Below are 26,229 nucleotides of genomic sequence, written 5' to 3'. Positions count from 1 at the left end.
CTTTGACACGGTTGAAGATATCTGTGGGCAATTTAAAGTGAACACGATCTGCCAAGAAATAAAGACGAACAGAGATCATGAGCGCTCAAAGGGAATGTTGCTTGCTTTTTTTTCTAACAGGTATTAACCATATTTGTAATACTCTTTTTTTGAACTTTATAATTTTAATACTATTTATGATGAATGAGAAGTGGAGGTCTTGCTGTTAAACAAAAATATGCCAAGAACTTGAGTCATGGCACAACTAACTGGCCTATATCAGGTTTCCTTTTTCTTGGTCACAATTTCCGATAGGCGACAGCTTACCGGATATTTCAGTGGGCACGGGGAAAATTTGTTATCGCCGGATTTTTTTTAATTTAAACCACAAAAGCAATATCAAATAGGTGTCATATGCATACATTATCGGATGCAAGCTCTTGGCTTAGCGGTAGGGCGCGAGACCTACCAGCTTCATGTTGCATGTTCGATTCCGAGGTGGTCTCGGTAAATCCACATACCGAGCAAAAAATACCATTATTTTTGAAAATTTTGAATTTTAACGCTCGATTTGTAGTAAAGTGCCTAGGATCTAATTAATGCAAGGAGAGTTGATTCTGACGTGTTCATAGCAACCTAGTTCCTGTTTTGACAGGTCTTTGGTTTGAATGTTCGTTCATTCATTTATTTGAATTCAAAATTCAACTATAAAATTTGTTCGAAATATTCTCGGTATTTCTCGGTATTTTCCGGTAACCGTGGTAACCACGTTTATCAGTCACCCTCGGTAAAATTGCCTCATTCGGTAACCAAAACCTTGGGTCTGACCACTGGAACAGGAAGCACTTGGTGTTCGCAATCTGTTAAACTAAATACATCTAAACGTTGAACAATTCTAAATTCAGAGTTCATTTGAAAATTTCAGCTGAGAAAAATGGGCGATGACACGCGCCTGTACGATTCTGTCTCTGTGAGCCATCGGACCGCTCCACCTCGCTTCGTCCTCCTTCCGCATAGGAGAAACAGAAAACTGCAGCAAGCAACGCCGCACCCCATCAAAAACCGCATGAGCAGCTGAGAGCTCGAAGCACCGCTGGGATTCGCTGCGGCCGTCGCCGCTTGCCGTCGCCGCCGTCACTCACCGTTGCTGCTTGCCGTTGCTCGCCGTCGCTGCTCGTCGTCGCTGCTTATCGCCGCTCGCTATCGTTGCTCGCCGGTTGCAACACCAGCGCCCACTAGTCCGCTCCTACCTATGCAGCAATGGCGGGGGCGCCGGCTCCAGCATCCGCCGCAGCACCATTGATGCATAGAAAACGTCGTGTGCATCAACGGCTCACTGCTGCAGCTTTTTTCTCGCCGGTCTCTAGTTGAAGCTTTTCAAACATATGGTTGAAGCTTTTGTGTCAACGATTGCAGCTTTTTGCGTTTCGCTATTGCCGGTTGAACCTTTTTATATCGCCGGTTGAAGCTTTTTTCTAGCCGGTTGAAGCTTTTTTCATCACCGGTTGCAGCTTCCGCGGTTGGATGGTGGGCGGCCCTCGATTCCCGTCGTCTTCGGTTGAAGCTTCTGACAATGACGGATGTAGCATTATCGATCATTGGTTGCAGCTTTTAAATGTTGTGCAACGACCGACCCACTTTCTCGTCGCCGGTCGTAGCTTTTCTCGTCGCCGGTTGCAACGTCGTCGTCTCTGGTCGTAGCTTTTCTCGTCGCCGGTCGTATCTTTTCTCATCGCCGGTAGTAGCTTTTCTCGTCGCTGGTTGCAACATCACCGTCTCTGGTCATGGCTTTTCGTCTCCAACACCGGTGGCATCGGATGCGGCGGCGCGGGGGATTTGTTGAGGAGGTGGCGTGGGAGGCGGCGGCCTGCTCGTCGGAGGAGAAAAAGGGATCGCCCCCATGCTGACGGGAAGGGTAGGCCGGCGACTCCATGACGGCCTGCGGACGAGATCCGACAGGGGAGGCAAGCCGGCTTGGAGGAACAGCGCGGATCTACCCGGAGGCGCTCAGCGAGGCGGCGGGCGAAGGCTGCAGTAGCCATGAATGAGCTGCGATGCTTTTTTTCTTTTCTGAAATAAAGAAGGAGAGAGATGAATGCGCTGCAAGAAAACGACCGGCCGAAGCGTTCGGCCGGTGCGCCGAACGCAAGCGTTGGAATAGCAGAGATTTTTTAATACCGGATTTTCGACCCATCCCAAAAAATTATAAAAAAAACTTGGCCTATATTGAGCAGATGATGCTCTTCATGCCGGCTAGACATGTGAGAATGGTATTGTCGGTTTGTCACTTAACATAGCTATCTTGAGCAGCAAAGAAGGATATACTTAACTCTTGGGCCCGCCTAACATGTTGGACATTCTATCTATCATTAGTTCATTTTTCTAATATCTTTAACGTTCTAAATGTGAAATCTAAACCTGCCGAGATGGGTTAACACACAACCAATGCGTCCAAATTTGGGTTGGGCGCCATAAGTTTTAAGTCTTCCCGCGGTGTCCACTGATTTCTCCATCCACATTCTCCAAAAGAAAAGGGAAAATTCACTACTTTTAAGTGGCCTAATAAATGCTATGTCGATTAAAGGTCATGGTTTTTTTTTAGAAAAGAGATGAGAATCAGACTTAAATATTTTGAAGGGTTTTAATCGGCTAAGAAAAAGACATGACCCGGTAATAGTTAGGATGCGACTAGGGCGTAGGCCACATCATAGTCGTAGTGCGCAAACCCCCTCCGGCCTTCTTCTCACCTATGAGAGTACTCACCCCTATTTCCCCCCTCTTCGCCGATGATGCAAAAAGAGATACGAGTAAAATTATATAGCTTTGAAGTACTAGGGGTTTTAGCCGGCCTAGAGATATACTGGATCTAACAATTACACGACTAGGGCATGTGCCACTCAATAATATGTCTGCCATCCGGGTGTATACGGCATCGCTTATGTCATGTCGTCCACAACAGTCATGACGACGTTCTCCGAGAAGGAGGAGAGTCACTCTCTTTCCAGAGACCGCGAGCTCGCCATGCGGCGATTCCGGTATGTCTGTGCCGGTGACGAGCACCATCTGGTGAGTTGGGCGATGAGGTAGCTAATGTAGGTACCTTCCATCTCAAAGCAAGTCTTGATTAGGAGGGTCTGACTACCTCAAGCCCAGCGAGAACGCGGTCCTTCACACACGACTCACCATGCAAGCTGGTGAACACAATTTTGGCAGCCTGGTAGGCCAACACGGTGGTGAGGGAGAATGACGGCGAGAAGTTCATCCCCGCAAGGCTCGTGTTTGACGTCATGGATCGCTGTGACGTAATGAAAGGCTGGAACCCGCTGATGAGATCCACGGTTACAAACTGGGTCAGAGCTGCAGGTTCACCGACGCGCTCCATGCATAATCAACTTCGAGGTGTGCAAGACGTCGTTGGAGTAGTGCAGGCCGCACGACAACTAGGAGACGGTGAGGCTCACCACCGAGAAGCTTAGAATCAGAAGAATGGCCATGGCAAGCTTCGTGCTGATGTCGGGCATCCATGTAATGTGCGCGACGTGCAGCGGAGGGCGCATGAGGCCGGGGGTGATTCACAAGGTTTTGGAAAGACCAGGGGGTTAAGTAGCCGGTTTTAAACCTCAGGGTCTAAATTGGCCAGCTTGGGAAACTCCAGGGGGCTAGGTAGACTTGTTTCCTCTTCTCCCCTTTCCGTTACAAGGAAACGCATTCCAGAATCCAGATCACAATTCTGCCCGATGGACGCCGGCGGCGAGACTGCGGCCGTCCTCCACCGCCTGGGCCTGCCCCTCCGCCCCCGCCCCACGCCGGTCTCTCTGGCCCCGTACTTGCCTCTCCACCACTTCTCCTCGAAGCTGACAATTTCCCCACTCCACGCGAGCGATGAAGGCGACGACGAGACGACGCCCGGCCTCATCTCGCCGGCGACGGAGGTGCTGGGCAAAGACGACCTCCTCGCCGAGATCCTCGCACGTCTCCCCCCGCAGCCGTCCTTGATCCTGCACGCCTCCATCGTCTCCAAGCGCTGGGGTCACCTCGCCGCATCCGCTGCCTTCCGCCGGCGCTTGCGCAATCACCACGGCAGGCCCCCTGTCCTGGGCGCATTCGAGAGGGACGGGAAGAAGCTCCTCTTCATCCCTGCCCTGGACTCTCCAGATCGCATCCCCGCGGAGAGGTTCTCGCTCCAGGTCTGCGCCGACGAGGCCACCAATGACCACTGGGGCGTGCTCGGCTGCCGCCATGGGCGCGTCCTCATCATCAACCGGACGCGGTGTGAGCTCGTGGTGTTTGATCCCGTTTCCGGCGACCACTGCATTGTGGCGTTTCCACCGGATTTCGACCAGCACGCGTACAACGCCAACGGAGCTTTGATCGGCGACGAGCAGCTCCGGTCCAGCGCATTTCAGTTGGTCTTGGTAGGCTTTTCTGCCAATGACGGCGCAGGAGTTACCGCGGCCCGCGTCTACTCCTCGGAGACCGGCGAGTGGGGACAACTCGTTGCTGCAGCGAGACCATGTGCTGTTGGCCATCTCCCCTGTACACTTATTGGCAAAAGGCTCTACTGGTGGCTCACTGAGCGTGACCATGGTATACTGGAATTCAATATGGAAACCAAGAGCCTAGGTGTGATCACCAAGCCTTCCATTGAGAACATCCACAGCTGCCGGAGCCGGATCATCAATGGAGAGGATGGCAGTGTTGGACTCGTCGTATTCTCGTACCCTAGCATGCAAATGTGGGACCGTAAGCTCAGTGATCGGGGTGTCGCGACATGGGTGCTGCGGAAGACAGTTGACATGCGTGGCAAGCTTGCTCTGCCGTCTAGCATGGAGGCAGGGAAATCGACTATTCTGGGGTACACTGAGGATGCGGATGCGGTTATTATATCGGTGCACACATTCCCCTGGGTGCAGAATGGCGACGTTTATGTCTTCCTGGTTCAACTCGACTTAATGCAGTGCAAGAAACTACATGGAAGCTTTATGGAAAATTCCTATCACCCTTATGCAAATTTCTATGCCGGTAATTGCTTATCCTTACATTACATTAGTGGCCAGAATGCACATGTTTTTTAGCCTTAAAATGTTTATGAATGACTTTATTATTCTTTTCCTCTTTAGTTAATCGATAAATGAATAGCATGTTGTTTTTGTGTTATATTTTCTCCTTATTTGCCCTGAAAGATAGAAAATTATGTTGACTAACTTGTGTGAATGTTCACATACTTTCTATGGCTATACGATTACCAGGCCCGACAGCGCTCAAACTTCTTGGTCGTCTAGACAGTGATCGGGATGCTGCTGTACCACAAGCGTAATGGACGGTCCATCATGGTACCAGTCAAGCTACCTAGGTTCGAGTCTCCCCGATTACTTTATATGCAACGCTGAGAGGCGGCTCTTCCCCCCTTGGTCGCATTTGTTGCAATAGTTATCATGTCTGATGTTTGTTTTGTTCTTGGCCTTTGGAGCCTTGTGTTGTGAAAGTTGTGACTTTCTGTTAAACTGGCCGTGTGTGTACTTTGTGTTGAGGGTATGTGTTTGAACTCAGGTTGGGAGTGTCCTGTTTGTAACATTTATTGTAAACTTGTCACATTATCTTATGATAGTGGAAGTAGAGTAGTATGGATAGAATAATGAATTTACTGTATGAAAGATAGCAAACTATTTTAATTAATCTCTTCTACCATATCATTTTGCTCAAAAATTCACATACATTATATAAATAGAAATTGTTTTGTTTAAAGATACCGTGTAGTTAAAAAGCACATCCACGGTTAAAGCTAAATATAGAATGCTTTCAGGGGGACACCATTGCTTCTGTCTACCTTCTTTTTATTGTACCCATAAATATGACATAACATGTTGCTGGCTTACCTGAACCAAGTCTTTTATGTTATACTAGGAGTCTAGCTGTAATTAGTAATACAATTCATATGGCTAAGTTGAAAAATAGTCATAAAGAAGAATCAGATGATGTGCTGTACATTAGGTTATGTCAGGGTAATAAGTTTGGCGATCTTCAAAGATTCAGTCATAAGTTCCTTCAGATTACACAGGGAGGTTAGAATGTTAGAATACCCACAGGTTACGAAGGCAGAGAGATCCGTGCCGGATATGCTACAGTACTAGTGTGCCGGATATGCTACGGGACACAGTTTGCCAGTTGGCCCCTCCTGAAGGTTCAAATAGAAGATCTTAATTCTGATCCTTGATGATACTCAGGAATCTGCTTATTCTTGAACACCCGGAAAACTGAGATTCAATTTGAAAAGGGTGTTGTTTTTATTTAGGATCATGTCACACACTAGCCAGTGTTAAGGTGGTTTTGTTGAGCCTATAGTTGGAAAGACTTAGTGTGTCTTTCTTGTTATTTTTTTTCCGCTGAAATGCCCTTTTAGCTAATATTGCTGGATCTCGCAGAAATCTTGATGTTCCAGTAGCTCAGTTGTGCATTAATTTTTTTCTTTGGAAAAGGAGGATGCCTTTTTTTTCCCAGCGTCCTGCCATGCATATGATACTTTATGTACGATTCTTGTAGAAACACAGCACATCGAACAGTTCTTGGGGTGAAACAAAAAATACAGCACAACATTGGATCCTCCATCGTACATGGATTGTATCACAAAATGTTTGGTTATTCGTGCACCGCAAAATTTTCGATGGCAAGACTGCCAAATTTGGTTAGGGAGGATACTGGCCTCCTGCTAGAGGCGTGGGAGTAGTCTCCTGAGCTGTCGTGGTGCAGGTTGTCCTGCATGCTGTTTTTCCTCTTTTTTTTTCTCTTTTCCTTGCATTCTGCAGCAATTGTGAAGTTCACCCCCCCCCCCCCTATTAATGAAATAGCAATGCTCCTGCTTGGCCCATAAAAAAGCAGTAACTATTTAATTTATATAAAAAAGATATGATTCATTTCATTCCTTCAAATGGAAAAATTCCAGTAGTTTGGAAGGTGTTCAAAACAAAGCAATAAACACATACCACTCTCTGTTCACAGCAGCAGAACACGGTAGACAAGGTAGAATGCATGTGTACCTCTACGACAGTTCAAACCGCCCAGTATTTGAGCTGATTGTGTACAACAGCTTACTTCTCAGCGTGCTTGACTGCTTGTATGTTGGGAGCTGTGACACATCCAAAGGAACAAAGAAAAATCATGTGCTGTGGTCAATGCTCAATGCGAAGCTGTTCTGATAATTTAGGGGGGCGGACGGATTATATGTCCGACTGATTTGTTGCAACCTATGATTGTTGTGAATGTTCACATACTTTCTATGGCTATATATGGTTACCAGGCCCAGCGGCGCTTCGACTTCTTGCTCGTTTGGACAATGATCGGGCTGCTGCTGTACAACAAGCGTAATGACTAGCGCATCATGCTACAAGTCAAGCTACACCCGTTCGAGTCTCCGCAATTACATTAAATTCAACGCTGAGAGGCGGCTCTTTTCCCCTCGGCCGCATTTGTTGTAACAGTTGTAATGTCTCATGCATGTTTGTTTTGGTGTTGGCTTCTAAAGCCTTGTGTTGTGCGGCAAGGTCTGAATTTCTTTTAAACTGGCTGTGTGTACTTGTGTTGCGGGTATGTGTTTGAAGTAAGGTTGGGAGCGTCCTGTTTGGAAATTTGTTGTATAGTCAAACTTGAGTGAATGTTGTATCAGTAAAGAATGATTTTACTGTATGAAAGATATAGCAAACTATTTTGATTTAATTAATTTGTTCTATCATATCATTTTACTGCAAAGGTTCACATAGATTCTATAAATATCCATTGTGTTTTTAAAGATAACGGGTGTAGCGAAAGATCACGTTCATGGTTAATATCACACCTTTCTTTTAGGGGAATATCACACCTTATGAAGGTAAATATACAGTGCTCTAAAGGGGACACCATTGCTTCTATCTACATTTTTTACTGCACCAATAAATATATCATAACCATGTTGCAGGGCTTACTTGAACCAAGTCCTTTACTAGGAGTCCAGGAGTAATTAGTAATACACTTCATATGGTTAGTTGAAAACAGTTATGAATAATCAGATGGTGTGTCATGTGTTAGCTATTTTCAGGGTAATAAGTTATGTGATCTTGAAAGATTCAGTCATAATTTCCTCCTGATTACATGGGGAGGTTAGGATGTTAGTGTTGGATATGCTACGGTACACAGTTTGACTATTCACAGCTTCTGAAGGTTCAAATAGGCAACTCTTAATTATCATGCCTGATGATACTCAGGAATCTGGCGATTCCTGAATATCCAGAGATGATCAGCTTCTATTTTATAACGGTGTTGTTTTATCAAGGATCGTGTCATGCATCAGCGATGTTAAGGTGGTTTTGTTGAGCCTTGATTGCTTGTTTGAAAACTTAGTGGCATTTTTGGTACTGTGTGGTAGCCTCCACAATTATAACAATTGATGGCAATTTCTAAAAAAAATTGGCATTTTTGTTGTACACTTTTTTCTCAGTTTTCAGTTGGGTTTTCTTCATTGTTTTCATGTTTTTTCACCTTTTTAATACTGTGTGGTAGCCTCCACAATTATAACAATTGATCGCAATTTCTAGATTTTTGTGGCATTTTTATTGTACAGTTTTTTCTCAGTTTTTCATTTGTGTTTTCTTCTTTGTTTTTGTTTTTTTTTTCACTTTTAAAAAATTTGCAAAGGGAATCGTTTGGGCCAGCTGACATGGGATTCGGTGGATGGTTCGGGCTGGTGGATGGTCCGTATTACAATTGGGCATCTTAGCGGCCAGTTGGCTGTTCCTTCACTCAAGTTCTCGGTATATTTTTCAGCACGACCACTACTTCTCATGCATCCATCATCAATAGTATTAATTACAACAATAAAGTTCAAATAAAGAGCATTACAAATATGATTAATACTTGTTAGAGAAAGCAAGCAGTATTTCCTTTGGACGCCCATGATCTCTGATCATCGCTAATTCTTGGAAGATCGTCTTCACTTCAAATCATCCGTGGATATCTTCAACCGTCTCAGCCAAATAAACAGATTGGTCCGTATTAGCACCCTGATACAAACCTATTCCCACAGAGGAAAAAAAATGGTAGAACAAACTTGACTGCGTTGGTGGCTCACGAAGGTATAAATTTTACTGGACCATGCAGACGGAGAGATGTACTACAGTGCTCAAGGCAGTATGTCGGTTGGGCACATTTATAAGCACAAAAAAAATGACAGAATGTGACAGCAGCCATGAGGGAATTGCAGCCTTCACCAGCAGCAGTTATTATGAAATAGAGTAGCTTTTGTTTACCTCCAAACCTTGGCTAGTTAGAGAATGTTGGAGAATTTCTCCAGGTATGTTCATTCATTAAGACAATCCAGGAAGCAATTGATTAAAGAGGGTTTATTCTGCCGATGATGGCGCTCACCTTCATAATAGATTTTGGCTTAGATGCTTGTAGACCAACTACAGATTTTGGCTTCTTGTCATGCCAAGCAACCAAGGATTAACAGTCATCCTGCGCTCCCGTGCACCAAAATCATAGAGACATAGTAAGGAAAACAAGTAAATCTGAAGAAACAAGGCTGAAGGAAACAAGGAAATGCACTGGCCTGATTGGAGCATCTAAAACCGGAGCCCTCATATCGTCCGCAAACGTTCGGGCGGACTGCCCAGACAGCAAATTGCCACTCAACCGAACCTCACATAGTCAGCCCAAATGTCCGGGCTAACCGGCACTCCGCAAACCCAGCCCATATCTGGAACGGATCTGCAGTGGACCGGACATGTCCGGACCCGTCCGCCAAGTCGGATCCAGCCCACGCTGACCCACCTTGTCCCCACAAATACCCAACCTGGACCAAACCCTAGTTAAAGTCCTTGCTCTTCTCGACCGCTCCGTCTTCACTGCCCATCTCCTCCCCTCTCGTCCCCTCCCCTCCACCCTGGCCTGCTCCAGCAGCAGATCCAGCAAGGAATCCGACCCAATCGACTGGGTGGCACTCGTCAAGGAGGACTCCAGCTCCTCCGCCCCAGACGACGGAAGTCACGCTTCGCATTGCCCTTCACCGGTCGCGGATGGACAGGGGCGGGAGCTCAAGTTTCTCCCGCGATCTTAATCTATGATCATACTACAATTTCCCAAAAGGTCCAACCAATGCACTACAGTGGGTGTCCTGTGCAAAATGAAACTAGAAACCAGGGAGAGGGAAGGCACTACAAAAGGGAGAGGCTGAGTCCAGCCATCTCCCAGTGAGAGGCTTGCTTTATTTTCCTGTTGTTTTGTTAGCAAGTGTAAAACTGGCTCATAAAGTTTACAAGCATATAGAAAAATGAATATTTTTATGTTGTTCTTTTTTGGGATTTTTTTTTCATTTTAAAAGCTGCTGGTAGGGAATCCAGTTCACCCTTGATATGAGTCAAACGGCACATTTTCATCAACCAAGTTTATCCCCTGTAATATGAGCCAAAACAAATGCAGATCAAACGGAACTGGAGATTGCTTCGACTGGCTGGACAGTACTTCATGCTCTAACAATGCCTGTGGAGCGACCAATCTCTTTAGTCACAAATGCACGAGAAATAAGAAAAAGATCAGCACATATTAACTTCACAATAAGGAAAATTGTGCCTGAATAATTGAAGTAGGGTCATTCCAGCAAATTCAGCAATATTAGGTAAAATTGCATTTGGATGAGCGAAAAAAGCATACATGGAGGAGAAGGATAAAAAGAAGACATAAGTATTGAGCCCGTCTTGACGGACGGCTTAGAATTATTCAGATTTGGAATAATAAAGATGGGACACTGACCATGTTGAGGCAGGCTTCACTTCTAACTGTATCCATCATTCCTGTCCATGGTAACCATATGTGACAAAAACTAACAATGTCACTCACAAGTGAAAGCAATTCAGCTCATCATCTTCTATGAGAATAATTCATTCATATACTACATGCACTGGGATTAAAGAACGAAGCTGTTCAGAGTATGCGTCCCATTTTTCACTGAAGCTCCATAGTAGATAATAGTTTGTCCAGGAGTCAACTTCATATATTGATACAGGCAGCAAAGGATCCACCACAAAGAAATCCTCCTTTTTCTGAAAAAATAAAGAGAGCAAGAATAAATGGCTCAGGTACTGCAGCTTCTAACAATATAACGTAAAATAGTACTTCGATAAGAGAAAATACATGAAAGACAACTCAGAGTTTGAACCTTCAGAAGCTGCCAGCTGTAAAACTGCATTACGCCTTTGTAATATGGTGCAATTCTGACCTCCCCATGTAATTTATTGTAGACATAAGTTGTAAATCAAGATATGTGAATGTAAATATCCAGAAGGTTTATCCTGCGGTGAAACCAAAATCTGACTCTAAAAAAAAGTCAAAAAACATCGAAATAGAGCAAGTACCAGAGATATCATACTCACAACCTTGTTTTCCTTTTTTCTTAAAAGAAGGCATCATCCTAGCATGAAGTTGCTCTTCGGCTACCGTTATCTTTCGCAACGGTTCTATATATAGGATGCATGTCAACCCTTATGGCAAGGTGATATGATACAGTAAAATCATTACTTTACCCATACAACATTCACTCAGGTTAAATTATACACCACAAATGTTCCAAACAGGATGCTCCCAGCCATTGGCGGACCCAGAGGGTGTGCCGGGTGTGCCGTGGCACACCCAGCATTTTACAGATTTTTTCACTATATGCCATCTTTTTCTGATTTTATTGGTTTTACAGTACTAGAACTAATTCATCTGAAGCTGTACACGTACATGCGAACCTAGCAAACCGTAGAAGCAGCTCGACTTTTTTTCTACTAGCAGCACTACGTGTGTGTCCAGCTAAAGACTCCTGTACACATACATGAGCCCGGTAGAAGCTAGCTTGATCAATTCCATCGATCAATGTTGCCAAAAAAAATCAACCCTAGCAGCGACTCGTGTAGATTGCAAACAGAAAAAACGAAAAAAAAATTAGGACTCTTCGGTCTGCCCGGTTATTTCTTGAGACAACTTCGACCTATCATGTGCTATTTTCAACGTTTTTCTTTTTGCGAAAAGGATCAAATCAACTATAAAGGTTCACTGGAAGTACAAAACACCTCAAGCATAATAAAAATTACATCGAGATCCATGGACCACCGAACGACCAGTGCCGCCGACGCGCCACTGTCGTCGCTCCCCTACCGGAGACGGCCTGATCTTGTCGATGACAGCAGGGAAGTCTTCGTGCACGTGCCAGGAAGTCTCCCCCGAGGAGCTGGCAGGAATCTACGCCGGAGCTCCGTCTAATCCGTCCCAACGAACGAAGTTGAGGAGGATTGGAGCCCGGAAGACTGACTCGAAGAAGAAACGCCATCATTCGTCTGAACGCCGCCCCTGCGAGGACTAAAATCCTACCTATCTACTAGCCGGATTCGACACATCAGAAATCCCCTCCCTGCCACCGGCCTCCGGAGCGGCAGGCGGAGAGAAGGCGAATCCACGTACTCGCTGGTGAATCGAGGGGGGGAAGGCTTTCCCTAATTGCCCTGCGAGAGGGGAAAAAAGCTAGGTATAACGAGATTTGATACTTCCTGCCGTCCACGTCCGCCGTTCCTGCATCTCCGTACTGGTCCTAGCTCAAGTGTATCTCTTCTTTTCAATATTTACAGACGCTCGTGAATCTTCCATGCCTATTTAATGCATCAAATCCCGAGACGGTACTCAACCGCCCATATATAGAGTGCATTCGCGCTCGAGCGCAGAAACACCACGTCCGATTGGTAGTATTATCTCCATTTTGTTGAAAACATGAGGTCAAATAAAGAAGGTTGCAGCTGAAGGGCAAACCGAAGTTATTCTTGTGTATCTTTCATGTAAGACTATTTGTATTGTAATTTCGCAAATTTGAAATTATTTTCTAAAACATAATATTGTGAGACTTGATTGAGCTATTTGTGTTATTCTTTTGCCATACATGATATGACACTTAGACTAGGCAGATTTTTTTGAAGTGTGCACACCCTCCATTTTTTTCCTAGGTCCGCCACTGCTCCCAGCCTAAGTTCAAACACATAGACAACACAAAGTGCACATACAAACAGTTTTACAAAAGTTCACCCAAGCAGGGTCCAAAAGCCAACAATAAACAAACACGAGACCGGAACCTTAATAAGATTTGCATTTGAAGTAGTTGGGGAAACCCGGCCCAGGTGGCTTGAGGATTACCATGACGCACTAGCCATTACGCTTCTGCTCCACCAGCACCCCCATCATTGTTCACATGAGCAAGAATGTTAATCATATAGTTATAGAAGTATATAAACCTTCACATCTACGATATGATATAATAAATTACTCAAAATAGGATGATAAATTTAAAGAGAAATAATTAAATTATGACACAGAGAAAAATCACATCAAAGGGGGAAAATATCACATCAAAGGTATCCATGAAATTACCATGCACGGAAAAAAAAAGGATCGATGTGACTCCTTCAATGTTAAGATAAGTAAATTACCTGCGTTATAGAAACCGGCGAACGGATAATACAAATTGTCGAGAAGGTGTCCATGAAGCCTGTTGCATTTCATTGACTCAAGTTGAACTGTAAAGACACGGATGTACCTCTCTTTGAACACCGATATAAGAATCGCATTCGCATCCTCGGCATACCCGATAACTAGTGAGTTCCAAGCCGCCCACGAAGATGTCAGATCAACGAAGTTGTCCATGACAACGGTCTTGCGCAGCACCCATGTCGCAACACCGTGAGAATCAATGTTGCGGTTCCACATTTCGATGGTAGGGTACAACAATAGGGCGAGGCCAACAGCGCCATCCTCCCCTGGGATGATCTGGCTGTTGCCGCTGCTGATATTCGCATAGGGAGGGCTTGTAATCAGAGCTAGGCTCTGGCTTTCCAGATTTAACTCTAGAAATCTATACCAAGGCTTTGCCGGGCAAATAGCTCCCATGCGACATCGTTGAGTTGAATTGTCTCTCATGCGACGTCGTTGGTTGTAATGGCTCTCATGCGACGTTTCCCAGCGCAGAAATAGCTCAAGCAAGACAACCCGATTACGCGGTTAGTTGCCTGTTAGTTAGGCTGAGGTTTGGTTTGGACACTGGGGGTTATGTGCTCTGACTGGTGGGGTCCACCTAGGGCCACGTAGTCAAGAGTCAACTGTCCACGACTCGACCGGTGACTGTGTGACCGTGCTCGACTCGACCGTGCTGGACTGGGCGAGCGGCGCCGCCGTAAGCATCTTCTCCGGCAGAGGCAGCGGTTTCTTCTCCGCGGTGGTGGAGCGCATTTCTCGGCAGCGGCAGAGCTATTGCGAGTGAGTCTTTTCGAAACCCTGGTCCCACTCCCCAGAATTTTGGGGGATCTGTGGCCTCATGCTGCCCCTCTGTTTCTTGGCAATTTAGAATCTCGATTGGATCCGGGGGCTGTTTCTTCTCCGCGGCCCGGTGGTGGAGCACCTTTCTCGGCAGCGGCTATTGCGAGTGAGTATTTTCCAAACTCTAGTCCCATTCCCCAGAATTTTGGATAAATCTGTGGCCTCATGCTGCCCCTGTTTCTTGGCGTTTTAGAATCTCGATTGGATAGGAGCGCGGGGGCTGAATGAGATGGAGCGAGGAGACAGTGCTTCAAATCGGTAATGCCGCCCTCTTTCTCTTTTAGCTGTTATCGAACTCGATTTGGTAGTGACTGTCGCTTACACTGCCGCCGCTGCCTGCCATTGACAAAACAGGGGAGGTTCAGGTTCTGCCACCACATTCGCAATTATAGTGGAATTTTTTCCCTGTAAAGCCAAGCTCAGTGATGGCAGTGTCCAAGACATTGATAGAGATACCACCGTGAGGTTGGATGTCGAATTTGCAGATGTTGATCCCCAGGAATTGGAGAGCATGAAGGAGAAGGCCGTGGGCAATTTGGTGGAGAGAATTGGGGAGAGTATTGTTTGGGGTCCAGAACAAGAGGTATCTCTGCAACGTTTCGATAACTATAATGGTGAATATGTGAGAATTGAAGATGGAGAATCCATGGTTGCTGAAATTGATCAGCAAGAAGGGTGGGCAAGCAAACAAGTAACATTTTATGCAGAGCTAATTGATCTGCAAACTCATTCCAGAGTTGGTTATGTGCCATCAAAGATGGCTGCACAGGTGGAAGATGATGAGTGGGTTTCACAAAAGAAGATGTTGGCATTGTTGACTGAACCGACTGTAGTAGCTGAAGATACAGGGATTGATGCAGATGGAGAGGAGGGAACCCATGGTGCTAGGAAGATTGTTGTTGACTGGAATGTAGTAGAGTTGAATGAAAAAACAGATTTGGTCATTACACCAATATCTGACATTGATATGGCCGAAATGTTTGGCATTCAAGTTGATGACAAAGATAAGGAGAAGGATGACAGTTCTTTGCCTGCTGATGGTAACACAGGCCCTAGAAATGCAAATGAGGATGAAGAAGAGCTGATGAGAGAGGCTGCAGATGATGTGGATGATGCAGATGATAATGAGCTGGTTTGTTTGTATGACAAAGAGAACCCAGTTATTGAGGTGGGAAAGTTGTGGCCAAGCATGAAGGAGTTTAGGATGTCTTTCAGGACCTATGCAGTGAAAAAAGAGTTTGATGCCAAGACTATGTGGACTGATCGAAAGAAATTTTATGCTCGGTGCAAAGGTTATGATGGTGGTGGCAATCCTTGCAAATGGTACTTGTCTGCCAGACTACAACCTGATGGAAGTACAGTAAGGGTAAATCAAATACCACACCAGCATACATGTATGACCACTTCACAGAGAGTTTCAAAGATGACATCACAGCTTTGGGTTACAGAGAAGATTACTCCTATTTTAGCCAAGACTCCAAACACTACTGCAAAGAGGCTTAAAGTTGACTTGGAGAAGCTGTACCCCATCCAGCTGCAATATACCACAGTGTGGAAAGCAAAACAAAGGGCCATGAAATCATTGTATGGTGACTGGGCAAATACATTTAGGATGTTGTATAGTTTTAAAGCAGAGGTGGAGAAGAGGTCACCTGGAAGTGTGGTGGAGATAGATACAGAGGTAACAGAGGATGGCAAGGTTTTATTCAGCAAGTTTTTTATGTGTTTGAAGCCTTGCATAGATGGATTCAAAGCAGGTTGTCGTCCATATTTGAGCATAGACTCATCTTTTTTGACTGGAAAGTGGAATGGTCAGTTGGCTGCATGCAATGCTCTAGATGGACACAACTGGATGTTCCCAATTGCAATAGGAATGTTTCAATCAGAGACAGAGGCATCATGGATATGGTTCATGATGCAACTGAAAAGATGCATAGGGCCAGTTTCTCCTTTGGCCATCCACACAGATGCATGTAAAGGGTTGGAAAATGCAGTAAAAAATGTTTTCCCCCATGCTGAGCAGAGGGAGTGCTTTGGACATATGTGGATGAATCTGATAAAAAAATTCAGAGGAGATGAATTTGGGCGCATGTGGCCAGCAGCAAGATCCTACACCAGACAGACACATTCCTATCACCTTGGTAAGATATTGGCATCATGTAGTGATAATGAATTTGCTTCATGGTTGAACACCCACCATTCTCTGTTGTGGTATAGATCAGGTTTTAATACTGCCATAAAATGTGATCATATCAATAACAACTTGGCAGAAAGTTTTAACAACAAAGTGAAGGATTTGAAAGACTTGCCTGTGCATGACATGGTGGACCAAATAAGGATCATGATCATGCGTTTGTGGGAGTTGAGAGGAAAAATTGCTAATATTTTGGAAGGGGACAAGCTTCCAGCAGTGGTACAACAGGTGGTCAACAGGAGTAGAAATCTTTCACATCTATCTGTTGAGAAATCTTCCTTGTGGGGTGCTGAAGTTAGAGATACAAAGAGTGGCAAGAGGCATGTGGTAAATACTGAGTTGCATGAGTGCACTTGCCAAGAGTGGCAACACACTGGAAAACCATGTGAGCATTCCATACTTTTTTGGCATCTAAACCCAGGTTAAATATGCACCCATATTTGCATGAGTATTATTCAGTACAAAAATTCAAAGCTGCATATGCAAGTCCAATTCCTGCACTGACTGACCAATCTCAGTGGCCTGAGGTGGAAATAGAATTTACCTTGTGTCCCCCTGTCACTAGAAGAAAGGCTGGGAGGCCAAAACAGAGCAGATTCAAAGCTTGGTTTGAGAAAGGTGGTTGTAGTAAGAAGGGTGAAAAGGAAAAGGAAAAGAATGATAAGCCCAAAAGGGCTCAAAAAGGTAACAAAAATAGGTGCAAGTTGTGTGAGGTACTTGGGCACAGAATTGGTTCATCCAAATGCATCTACACTCCTCAGAGGCCAAAGTATGTTTATGTTACTGTTTTTGCAAGTTTTTGATTTTGCTACTTGTTCTAGTATCTAACCAAGTGAAATGCTTTATTTTTTAGGAGGAAGCGTGCAGAAAAAGCCCCACCTCTTGTTGTTGAACAATGCTGGCCAGTGAAAAAAGCAAGACTCAATGGCTTTAGAAGGAAGAGCACTAAGCAGATAATGTTTGGTGACAAAGATATGGAGCAAACTGAAACTGTTACTGCTGAACATGAGCTAAGTGTTTCTGTTTTGGACGATGTGATACATACTAAATCTGTTTTGCAGGCGCTAGGGCAATCTGAAACTGTTGCAGATGAAGCAACTGTTGTGCTGCCATGCGAATCTGCTTTGACAGCTGTGTTGCCATGTTTGGAGGTTGTGCTGCCAAGTGTTGAGTTGCAAACTGAAGTAGTTGAACAATGTGTGCCATCTACTCAATCTGCAGAAGTGCAAACTGAAGAAGTGGGACATGGTCAGGTGCAAAAGTTGAGGGGGCCTAGTGGAGTTGGCAAGAAAACCAAGGGCCAAAAAGCAAGAGCATCAGCATCAACAAACTATGCGCCGTGGAACCAAACGGTGGAAAAAAGGAGAAGAAAACGAGTGGTAGAAAGAAGCAAAAGAAATAGAGTCGAAATCATTCAAATTTGATGTGAAAACTTAAGTTTGTTGTCATTTGATGTGAAAACTTATGTTCTTTCATGTGAAAACTTATGTGCTATGATGTTGATTTGACTTGAAATAAAATTCAAATTTGAACCGACATTCAAATTTGAACCTATCTCCAATATTTTTGGAGTTCATTTGTTTGTTCTGTGATGTTGCATTGTTTTATGTACTACTATGCACTTTAGTTCATAAATCCAACCCTTTTTGTGAAGTCCAACTCATAGTCACTGAAAATGTTGTCCAAACAGGCTCCAAAGTAAGGGAAAACGACCCCATTTCTAAGCAAGTTTTTTTCGACCTTCTCAAAATCACCCAAAAAGATTTTCTTAGCTTATATTATACCTATATAGGATCAATACGAAGTCTCACCTTTTTTTGAATAAGTATTCATATTATTAATTTATTTTTGAAAAAACACCCTTTAATACAAAGTCAGCAATAAAACAAGTTTAAAAATTTAAAATGCAAAAATAACTTCAGATCCTCCTTAGTCACTCCAAAATGAAGCTAAGGTGAGGTTTTTGATTTTTTGCATTTTCAAAACCTCAAACCCTCTTCTCACTCCTTTGAACTCTATGCAACCTCAGTCGAGATAGTCCAATTTGTGAAGGTTTTTTCATGCAAAGATCATTAGATCAAGTTTATCATTTTATATCATAACTATGTAACATAACAAGACTATATGCGCAGGTTTTTCATTTTTTAGATTTTTTTTGAATTATTTATACACATTTGAATGTTCGGTCAAACCTTTCAAAACCCCGTTGACTGCCTCCAAAACCCATGTAACCCTAGCGCCAAACGTCCACCGTCGATCTAACCCTAACGCCAAACTGCGGCCGTCGGATAGGCCTTCTAGAAGGATTCCGCGGGGGCGATCCGTGGGAGCCCTGATTCTCCAATCTGATTGGCCACCTTTTTTTTCTCTGACGAACAGATAACGTTGAGCGGGGGAGCATCTCAATGACCGTTGGGCCGAGCGGATCGGGCCCGACAGAGCCTGGCGTGCGTGCGAGAGGGATGGGCTGCATGCGAGAGGGTCACTGACATGTGGGCCATCCGTGTCCCATGCATGCCATGCAACGGCGTCGCAGCCTAGCTATTCTGTGCTCGTGAACGCTGGGACACAGCCTAGCCATTTGCATGCGGGCTTGCATGCACGCATCGACGCAGTAAAGCAGCGGCAGGGGCGCAGCGTATAGGTACGTCGCATCTAAGCTATTTTAACAAATGCATGTTTGAACCTGAGACACAGGACGGACGCGTCGGTGGTGCAGCTCCTTTTTCAGTGTCACGCGCGGATGAACGGGCCTGTTTCCCACGCGGCGTCACCGCCGATGCAAGTCCACGAAACGATGCATCTCGCCTGTGCCGCCCGTGCCTCTTTGGATGCTCTGCCCGCCGTTTTTGAATTAATGCCCGCAATTACTTATGCCAGCACGAACGGAGAAGAGAAAACGATCGAAGGCATCGTGTACATTGACTACGGCTGCAACGCGGCTATAAAAGGGCACCATTTCCTCATCCCTCTCACACTCATCTCTCAAGCCTCCTCCGCTTCTTCGTTTCGAGCCAAATCCACCACTCGAGCCACCATGCAGTTCTACGGCCCTACCTACCGTCGCCCTCGCACCGTGCCGGAGAGGGAGTACCCGGCCGGAGTCATCGTCGAGAATAGCCTGAGGGTGTGGGCCATCTCAAGGTGGAGGGGCCCTAGAGAGTTGACTCGCTTCTTCCTCCAAGCCGGCTACCGCCACCTCCCTCCGGGCACTCCGCCCATGTTCCACCTCCACGAGCAGTACGATGGCGACGCCAACGGCATCGTCATCGGCCTCTACGTCACCTTCACCAACCCCTACGACGCTCACCACCTCCTCGGCCAGGTGTTCTGGTGTGGATGCGAGTTTATCGCGTTCACCACCTACAACATCTTCACCAACTTCCACCACATCTTCCCCCACCCCAACGGCATGCACACCCTCCCCTACCAGATGCCGGAGAACGACGAGTGAGGGGCGCCGGCTAAGGAGGGGCCAAGGAGTTGTTCGAGTGCGAGTCTTTCTATCTATCTAGCTTGTGTTGTGTTGGTTGGGGCGTGTGTGCCCGTGTCTTCTAGCTATATGTCTAGTTTTAATTATTTTCCTTTCATGTTTTATGCACTATATGTTGTAAGGGGATGCCCCTCTATATGTTCTCTAAGGGGATGCTACTAGGGTACCCGATGCCCCTCTATCGTGCTATCTATTAATGTTTTTTCGGGCCTAAAGTTTCTCCATTGCATTTTATTTATGTGGCCATGTGAACTAAAAAATGCACTAAAACATGATCCAATCATAAAAGTTGTTGTTAGCACGTGTCTAGTTAATTATCTTCCTTTTATGTTTTATGCACTATATGTTGTAAGGGGATGCCCCTCTATGTTGTAAGGAGATGCTACTAGGGGCACACTAGATGTCTTCTTTTTTTGAGAGGGGCACAACCTTTTTCAGTTGAAACACACGAGTAAAAACTTTGAAAACACCATAGCACAAATCAAAAAAATTAAAAATGGTGCTTGATTGAAATAAACTAGAACCAAACAATTGCAACTTTTTTGGTTCACAAAGACTGCAAGTTAGACTGCTAACTAGAACCAACCTTTTGTTTTAGGCGAAACAACACGGGGCCCTACCATCGGACACGATAGCTTGTGCATAAAAATAGCTCAAATAATTATCAGATGAGTTATCTCAAAAAGGTGACTGCAGGAAACTTAAAATTTGTGAAATAACCTAAAGCCGAAAAGATATATCGATGTCAATGACCGTGTGCACTTTTTTTGCACTAGCTACACTTCTTTTATCAATGGGCCTGGATATGTTCTATTCGGCCCTGCCTAACTTCTATATGGGCCTGGCCTTTTCGGGCAACTGTGGACGAACCTTTTTTTTCCTTTTCTCCCTCTACCACTGAAACTGAAACTGATGACGAACTGAAGAACTGAAAAAACGGGGCCGAAACAGAGTGGAGAAGACATGCCGAATTCGTACAGCGCAACACTTTTATTCAAACATCCATATCATTACGATTACAAATGATGCCCAATCTATTCACTTACGACTAATTATCATCACATAAACAAATGCGAGAGCAATTACACAAACATAAAAAAGTCCGGCCATCAGCCCCATCAAATTGCCCTGCTTCTGCAATTCGATGAGTTTCTTCATCTGCTTGTTCAGCTTCTTCAGCTCTGCCGTCACTCCTGCATCCCCCACAGTAGCACCAATGGAATGGGCGCCCCCAATGGAATTGCCAGATCCAGGGGCCCCAGATCCAGACGGGCCCGATCCAAACTTGCCCACTTCTCCGCCTCCAACGGTAAATCGAGCTCCCCTGATGCACCCTCCAGTTGAATCCGCTCTATGTACTCATCTAGCCACTCAAAATGGGTGCATTGCTTCAATTTCTGAAATCGGAAAGATGAACCCTAAATCCCAAATCCGATGAAAATGGAAATATGAAATTGGGAGACAAAAACCAAAATTGGCATATTGAGAAGTAAAATCTCACCTTTCCTTGCTCTGGTTTGCTCTCGCATTTCACGAATTCCCGCCCAAGGTTGCCATTCTTGTCGGTCGTTGTGACTAGCCGCTTCAGGGGTGCGGTACGTGGGCATGCAGGGCACCTTGTCATGGGCACTGCGCCATAGCGCGGCCATGAGCGGCGGGAGGCTGAAGCGGAGCTCGACATTGCTAGGTCGCGGCCCGGAACGGCGTTGCTGCGCGTCGTCGCCGGAGAAGAAGAACAACAACGTTCGGGGAGGGGAGGAGGATGGGCTCGGGTGCTGCACGGCTCGGGGCACGGCTCGGTGTCCTCTTGTACCAATGCTGAGCTGGATAAGTTAGTGGGTCCCATGCTATGGGTCCCGCTCACCTGACCAATGCTGAGCTGGATAAGTTAGTGGGTCCCACGCTATGGGTCCCGCTCACCTGATTCAAGTTTTAAACATGTGTCTTTGCATTAGGCAGCAGTGTCGCACGGCAGTTATTTTTTCCAACGCAGATGTCGCATGAGAGCTATTTGAACCAACGATGTCGCATGAGAGACAATTCACACCAACGACGTCGCATGGGAGCTATTTGCCCGGCTTTGCCAGCCAACAGTAGAGGCGGTTGCCGACCACGGTGACGGGGACACCGGTAAGATGACATGGCTCAGCAGTGGAGATGATGTCTCCCCATGTGCCGGTCTCAAAGGAGTAGACGCGGGCCTCATATAATAGGACCAGCCTCAGTGGGCTCTGCTTGTCGTCCGAGAGCAGAGCTCCGTTGGCGCTGTGCCCGCCGTCGACTAGATCCGGTGGGAATGACACGCGGTGGCGTTCACCGGAGATAGGGTCGCAGATGAGGAACTCACGCAGCGTCCAGTTCATGATGAGGACGCGGCCCTGGCGGCACCCGAGCACGCACCAGGTGTCCCACGCGGTGCAGACCTGGAGAGAGAAGCGCTCCGCGGGGATGCTGCGGTCTGCAGGGATGAACTGGAGAGAAGTCAGGCGCTTATCGGAGACGCCTAGGACCGGGGGTCTCCCGTGGGCCGTGGCGGTCGCGCCAGCGGCGCCGGAAGTCAGCGGAGGCGGCGAGGCGACCTCACGGCTTGCAGACAAGCGATGCGCGCGGGAGGGATGATAGCTCCGGGGGGAGGCGGACGAGAACCTCGCCGAGGACGTTGTTGTCCTCCAGCGGCGCCGCCGCAACCGCCGGCGAAACGCGGTGGCCACGGCCGGGGGTCATCTCGCCGCCGACGCCGCCCTTGTGGGATTCGAGGCTATTTTCTAGGGTTTTCCAGTGGAGGAAGGAAGTGGGGAAAAGAGCAGGAAGCAGCCGGACTCTTTTTCTTTCCGTCAGGAAGGAAGGTCCGTTTGGGCTGGAATGATAATTGGTTACCTATAGAGATTATAACATGCGCCCAATTAGTGAAGTCTCTCCAAACCCTCCGGACAAAGTTGCAGACCTTATATCACAAGTGGACAGAACTTGGGACGAGCAAGCATTGACTGAACATTTGCTTCCGATGGATGCCGAGATAGTGCGCCAAATCCCGCTCAGCCACACAAATCAATGTGATTTCTATGCATGGCAGTATGAGAAATCTGGAGTGTTCTCTGTTCGTTCTTGCTACAGGATGGTCATGCAAACAAAAATGAGACGGGAGAAGTGGCTTATTGGAGGAACCGGTCCGTCAAACACTTTTCAGCAGGAGAGCAGTTGGAAGAAGCTTTGGGGTGTCCAAGTTCCCGCCAAGCTTCATATTTTTGCATGGCGCCTAGCTCGTGCGTCCCTGCCGACTGGCCAAGAGAGACAACACCGCCACATGTCGAAGGAGGCAGTATGTCCGATCTGCCAAGCTGCATGCGATACTTGGAGACATGCCCTCCTAGACTGTAATATGTCGAAGAGCGTGTGGTCCCTCCGAGACGATGATGATGATTCACTGCTACATGTATACGGCGATGAGACGTCTGATCCGAAGCTATGGCTGCATGGTCTCTGTAATACATTGAGCCAAGACAGGTTTGTTGTTGTTCTTACCACCCTATGGGCGATATGGTGGGTGCGCCGCAAGGCTATTCACGAGCAGGAATATCAAAGTCCACTGTCCACGCATTTGTTCATTGAACGCTATTTACAAGAGGTGAGAGAACTGCTAGCCAAGAAGCAAAAGATCAAGAACACTAGTGGAGCTGCTAGTACATCAGCGCCTCGATGGATACCGCCTTCACCAGGAGAGACCAAACTGAATGCTGACAGGGCTGTGGCGAAGGCATCAAATATTGGCGCCGTGGGTGTGGTCTGCCGCAACGTAGAGGGACAGTTTCTTGGCGCTTCAGCACTGGTCTTCAAGGGAGTAACCGAGCCTGCAACGCTCGAGGCTTATGCATGTAGAGAGGCTCTAGCTTTGGCAGAAGATATGGTTGTCACCAAAGTGCGTATAGCATCCTACTGTCTGAGAGTCATTAACGACCTGAAAAGTCACTTGCACCGAGGAGAATATTGCATGATCTTAAATGATATACATGAGACTAAGTCGAGGTTCCTTAGCTGTGAGTTCGTTCACGAGCAACGCGCTAGTAATAGTGAGGCACATAATTTAGCGAGGATGGCCACTACCTTAGATGTCGGCCATCATGTGTGGCTCAACGGTCCTCCGGGCCATCTTTGTATTCCCCAAAACATTATGATATGAAATAAAGCGTGTTGTTCTTCTAAAAAAAAACAATTCGAATATATATTATGGAGTAGAAGCAAGCGATGATTATTATCTACTTCCTCCATTCCTAAATATTTGTCTTTTTAGATATTTCAAATGGACTACCACATACGGATGTATATAGACATATTTTAGAGTATAGATTCACTCATTTTGCTCCGTATATAGTCATTTGTTGAAATCTCTAAAAAGACAAATATTTAGGAACGGAGGGAGTAAAATCTACAGACGAAGTGATTTGCGAGTGAATACACCTCTGTCGTCAATATGAGGCATGGAGGTAGCAAAATGGTGGGAAAGAAATAGTTGGGTCCAGTAAGAAGGGGAATGGGGTGAACCCATGACTACCATGTCGCATGCCTAGGGCGAGCCGGGGAACTCATTCCACTACCACACTCAGGTCTCTCCTCTTGCTTCCTCCGACTATTGTCGCCGCTAGCCTTTGTTGCGCCGCGGCGGGCCTGCGTCAAAGGTTGTGGGAGGCGTTCTTTGGTGGTGCAAGTGGCTGGTTGGTGAGTGGTTTCAATCCTTATATCCGGCCAATAATAGCCTTGATTTTGGCTACTGTCGAGCGTCGACAACCCTCTAATGTTGTTGACAACCTTCTACTAGTGGGAGTTTCGAGGATCTGACTTGCCTCACCATGGGCGGGATGGAGGATGGTTGCGGGGAGACGCGGACGAGAACCTCAGTGAAGACGTTTTCGTCCTGCAGCGGTGTCGATGCAACCGCCTTCGGCGTTTCCCCTGTGGAATGGAATTGAGATTGAGCCTGTTCTTTAGGGTTTTGAAATGGAAGTGTGGAAGAAAGGCAGGAAGGGGACTCTTTCATTTCCTTTTTGTGTGTATAATGTTTGTTTGGGCTATGAGCGTACAAGAAAAAATCAAAATCTACCGACGGAATGACTTGGGAGTGAACGCACCTCTGCTATCAACCTTAGACGAGAGGCGACGAAATAGGGGAAAAGAAGTAATTGGGATGAGGAAGAAGGGGAAGGATTTTGCATAAAAAAGAAGAAGGGGGTTGAGAGGAGGAAGAAGGGGGCGGAAGAAAGGAGAGGATGAGATGCTTGGCTGGTGGCTAACCACGACAATGACAATCATAGAGAGGTCGACCTACATCCGACGAGTAATTAGCTCCCGGTTAAGCTTACATTTGCTGCTAAGGGAGCAAAAGAGGTCAGCGATCCAAGGAGGGTGGTGGGCAATATGGAGGGATGTTGTAGCACCTATGATCGCATCCCGTATCAAGGAAGGCGAAGTTGCGGAGTGGAGGGAGGAAGCCATGCTGCAGTAGGGGGCACCAAAGAGGGATAAGACATGACGAGAGATAGATGAGCATCGGATATGGGAAGAAGATGATATGACTGACTCGTTCTCTTTTCGTAAGGATCGTCTAGGTTGTGGCTGTACAAGAAAGGAAGGATTTTAGCCTAAGAACCGTATTCATTGATATCAAGTATATTATGTAGAAGCAAGAAATTATTATTATCGAAAATCTACCAATGAAGTGCTTCATGAGAGAACACATGTCTGTCGTCAATCTTAGGGAGGGAGGCGCCAAAATAGTGGGGATGAAATAGTTGGGACGGGTAAGAAGGGGAAGGGTTCCTGTCGTGGTTTTGTCACGGCAGATGTCCTAGAGAAAGGACTTAGTTGTGGAGCCATCACTACGGGTTAGCTTGAAGGGGTTAAAGCGGACAAGGGACGCAAGAGAGTTTTATACTAGTTCGGCCCCTTCGATGAAGGTAAAAGCCTACGTCTAGTTGTGATGGAATTGATGGGGTTTCGATGACCAGGGAGCGAATACGCTTTGCCTGAGTCTCGAGTTGTTGTCTGTTGTCCCTGAACCGCCGCCGGGTCGTCCCCTTATATATATGGGTTGACGCCCGTCGGTTTACAAACTCCGAGGTCGGCTCATAATCGTGTCCGGCTCGGTCTCTGCTACGTATATCTTACAACACAAGTTTACATCTCAATGCCGGTTTGTGTCTACACGCCT

General features: G+C 46.2%; 2 protein-coding genes across 2 annotated transcripts; both read left to right on the top strand.

The window, feature by feature from the left end:
- The first annotated feature begins 3,695 nt into the window (after positions 1-3,695).
- LOC123140756 (uncharacterized) lies at positions 3,696-5,509 on the top strand. The gene is made up of 2 exons (XM_044560041.1): positions 3,696-5,001; positions 5,229-5,509. Exons 1-2 carry the CDS (start codon positions 3,717-3,719, stop codon positions 5,294-5,296), a joined length of 1,353 nt encoding a protein of 450 aa, XP_044415976.1. The 5' UTR covers positions 3,696-3,716; the 3' UTR covers positions 5,297-5,509.
- Positions 5,510-14,050: 8,541 nt separating this feature from the next.
- On the top strand, positions 14,051-22,042 carry LOC123142313 (uncharacterized). The gene is made up of 6 exons (XM_044561286.1): positions 14,051-14,280; positions 14,369-14,446; positions 14,534-14,598; positions 14,695-15,700; positions 17,596-17,718; positions 21,983-22,042. Exons 3-6 carry the CDS (start codon positions 14,570-14,572, stop codon positions 22,040-22,042), a joined length of 1,218 nt encoding a protein of 405 aa, XP_044417221.1. The 5' UTR covers positions 14,051-14,280; positions 14,369-14,446; positions 14,534-14,569.
- The last annotated feature ends 4,187 nt before the right edge of the window (positions 22,043-26,229 follow it).

This window comes from Triticum aestivum, chromosome 6D (assembly GCF_018294505.1).
Source record: "Triticum aestivum cultivar Chinese Spring chromosome 6D, IWGSC CS RefSeq v2.1, whole genome shotgun sequence".
Classification (NCBI taxonomy): Eukaryota; Viridiplantae; Streptophyta; class Magnoliopsida; order Poales; family Poaceae; genus Triticum; species Triticum aestivum.
Note: the sequence above shows the minus strand (reverse complement) of the source record. Positions and strands in the feature narration are given on the sequence as shown.

Excerpts from the sequence above, each read along its gene's own strand:
- LOC123140756 (XM_044560041.1), top strand. The coding sequence starts at position 3,717 with ATGGACGCCGGCGGCGAGACTGCGGCCGTCCTCCACCGCCTGGGCCTG. Across the intron at positions 5,002-5,228 it reads TTATGCAAATTTCTATGCCG|GCCCGACAGCGCTCAAACTT; the intron begins GTAATTGCTTAT and ends TACGATTACCAG.
- LOC123142313 (XM_044561286.1), top strand. The coding sequence starts at position 14,570 with ATGGAGCGAGGAGACAGTGCTTCAAATCG. Across the intron at positions 14,599-14,694 it reads GGAGACAGTGCTTCAAATCG|GGGAGGTTCAGGTTCTGCCA; the intron begins GTAATGCCGCCC and ends TTGACAAAACAG. Across the intron at positions 15,701-17,595 it reads TACAACCTGATGGAAGTACA|GCGCTAGGGCAATCTGAAAC; the intron begins GTAAGGGTAAAT and ends TCTGTTTTGCAG.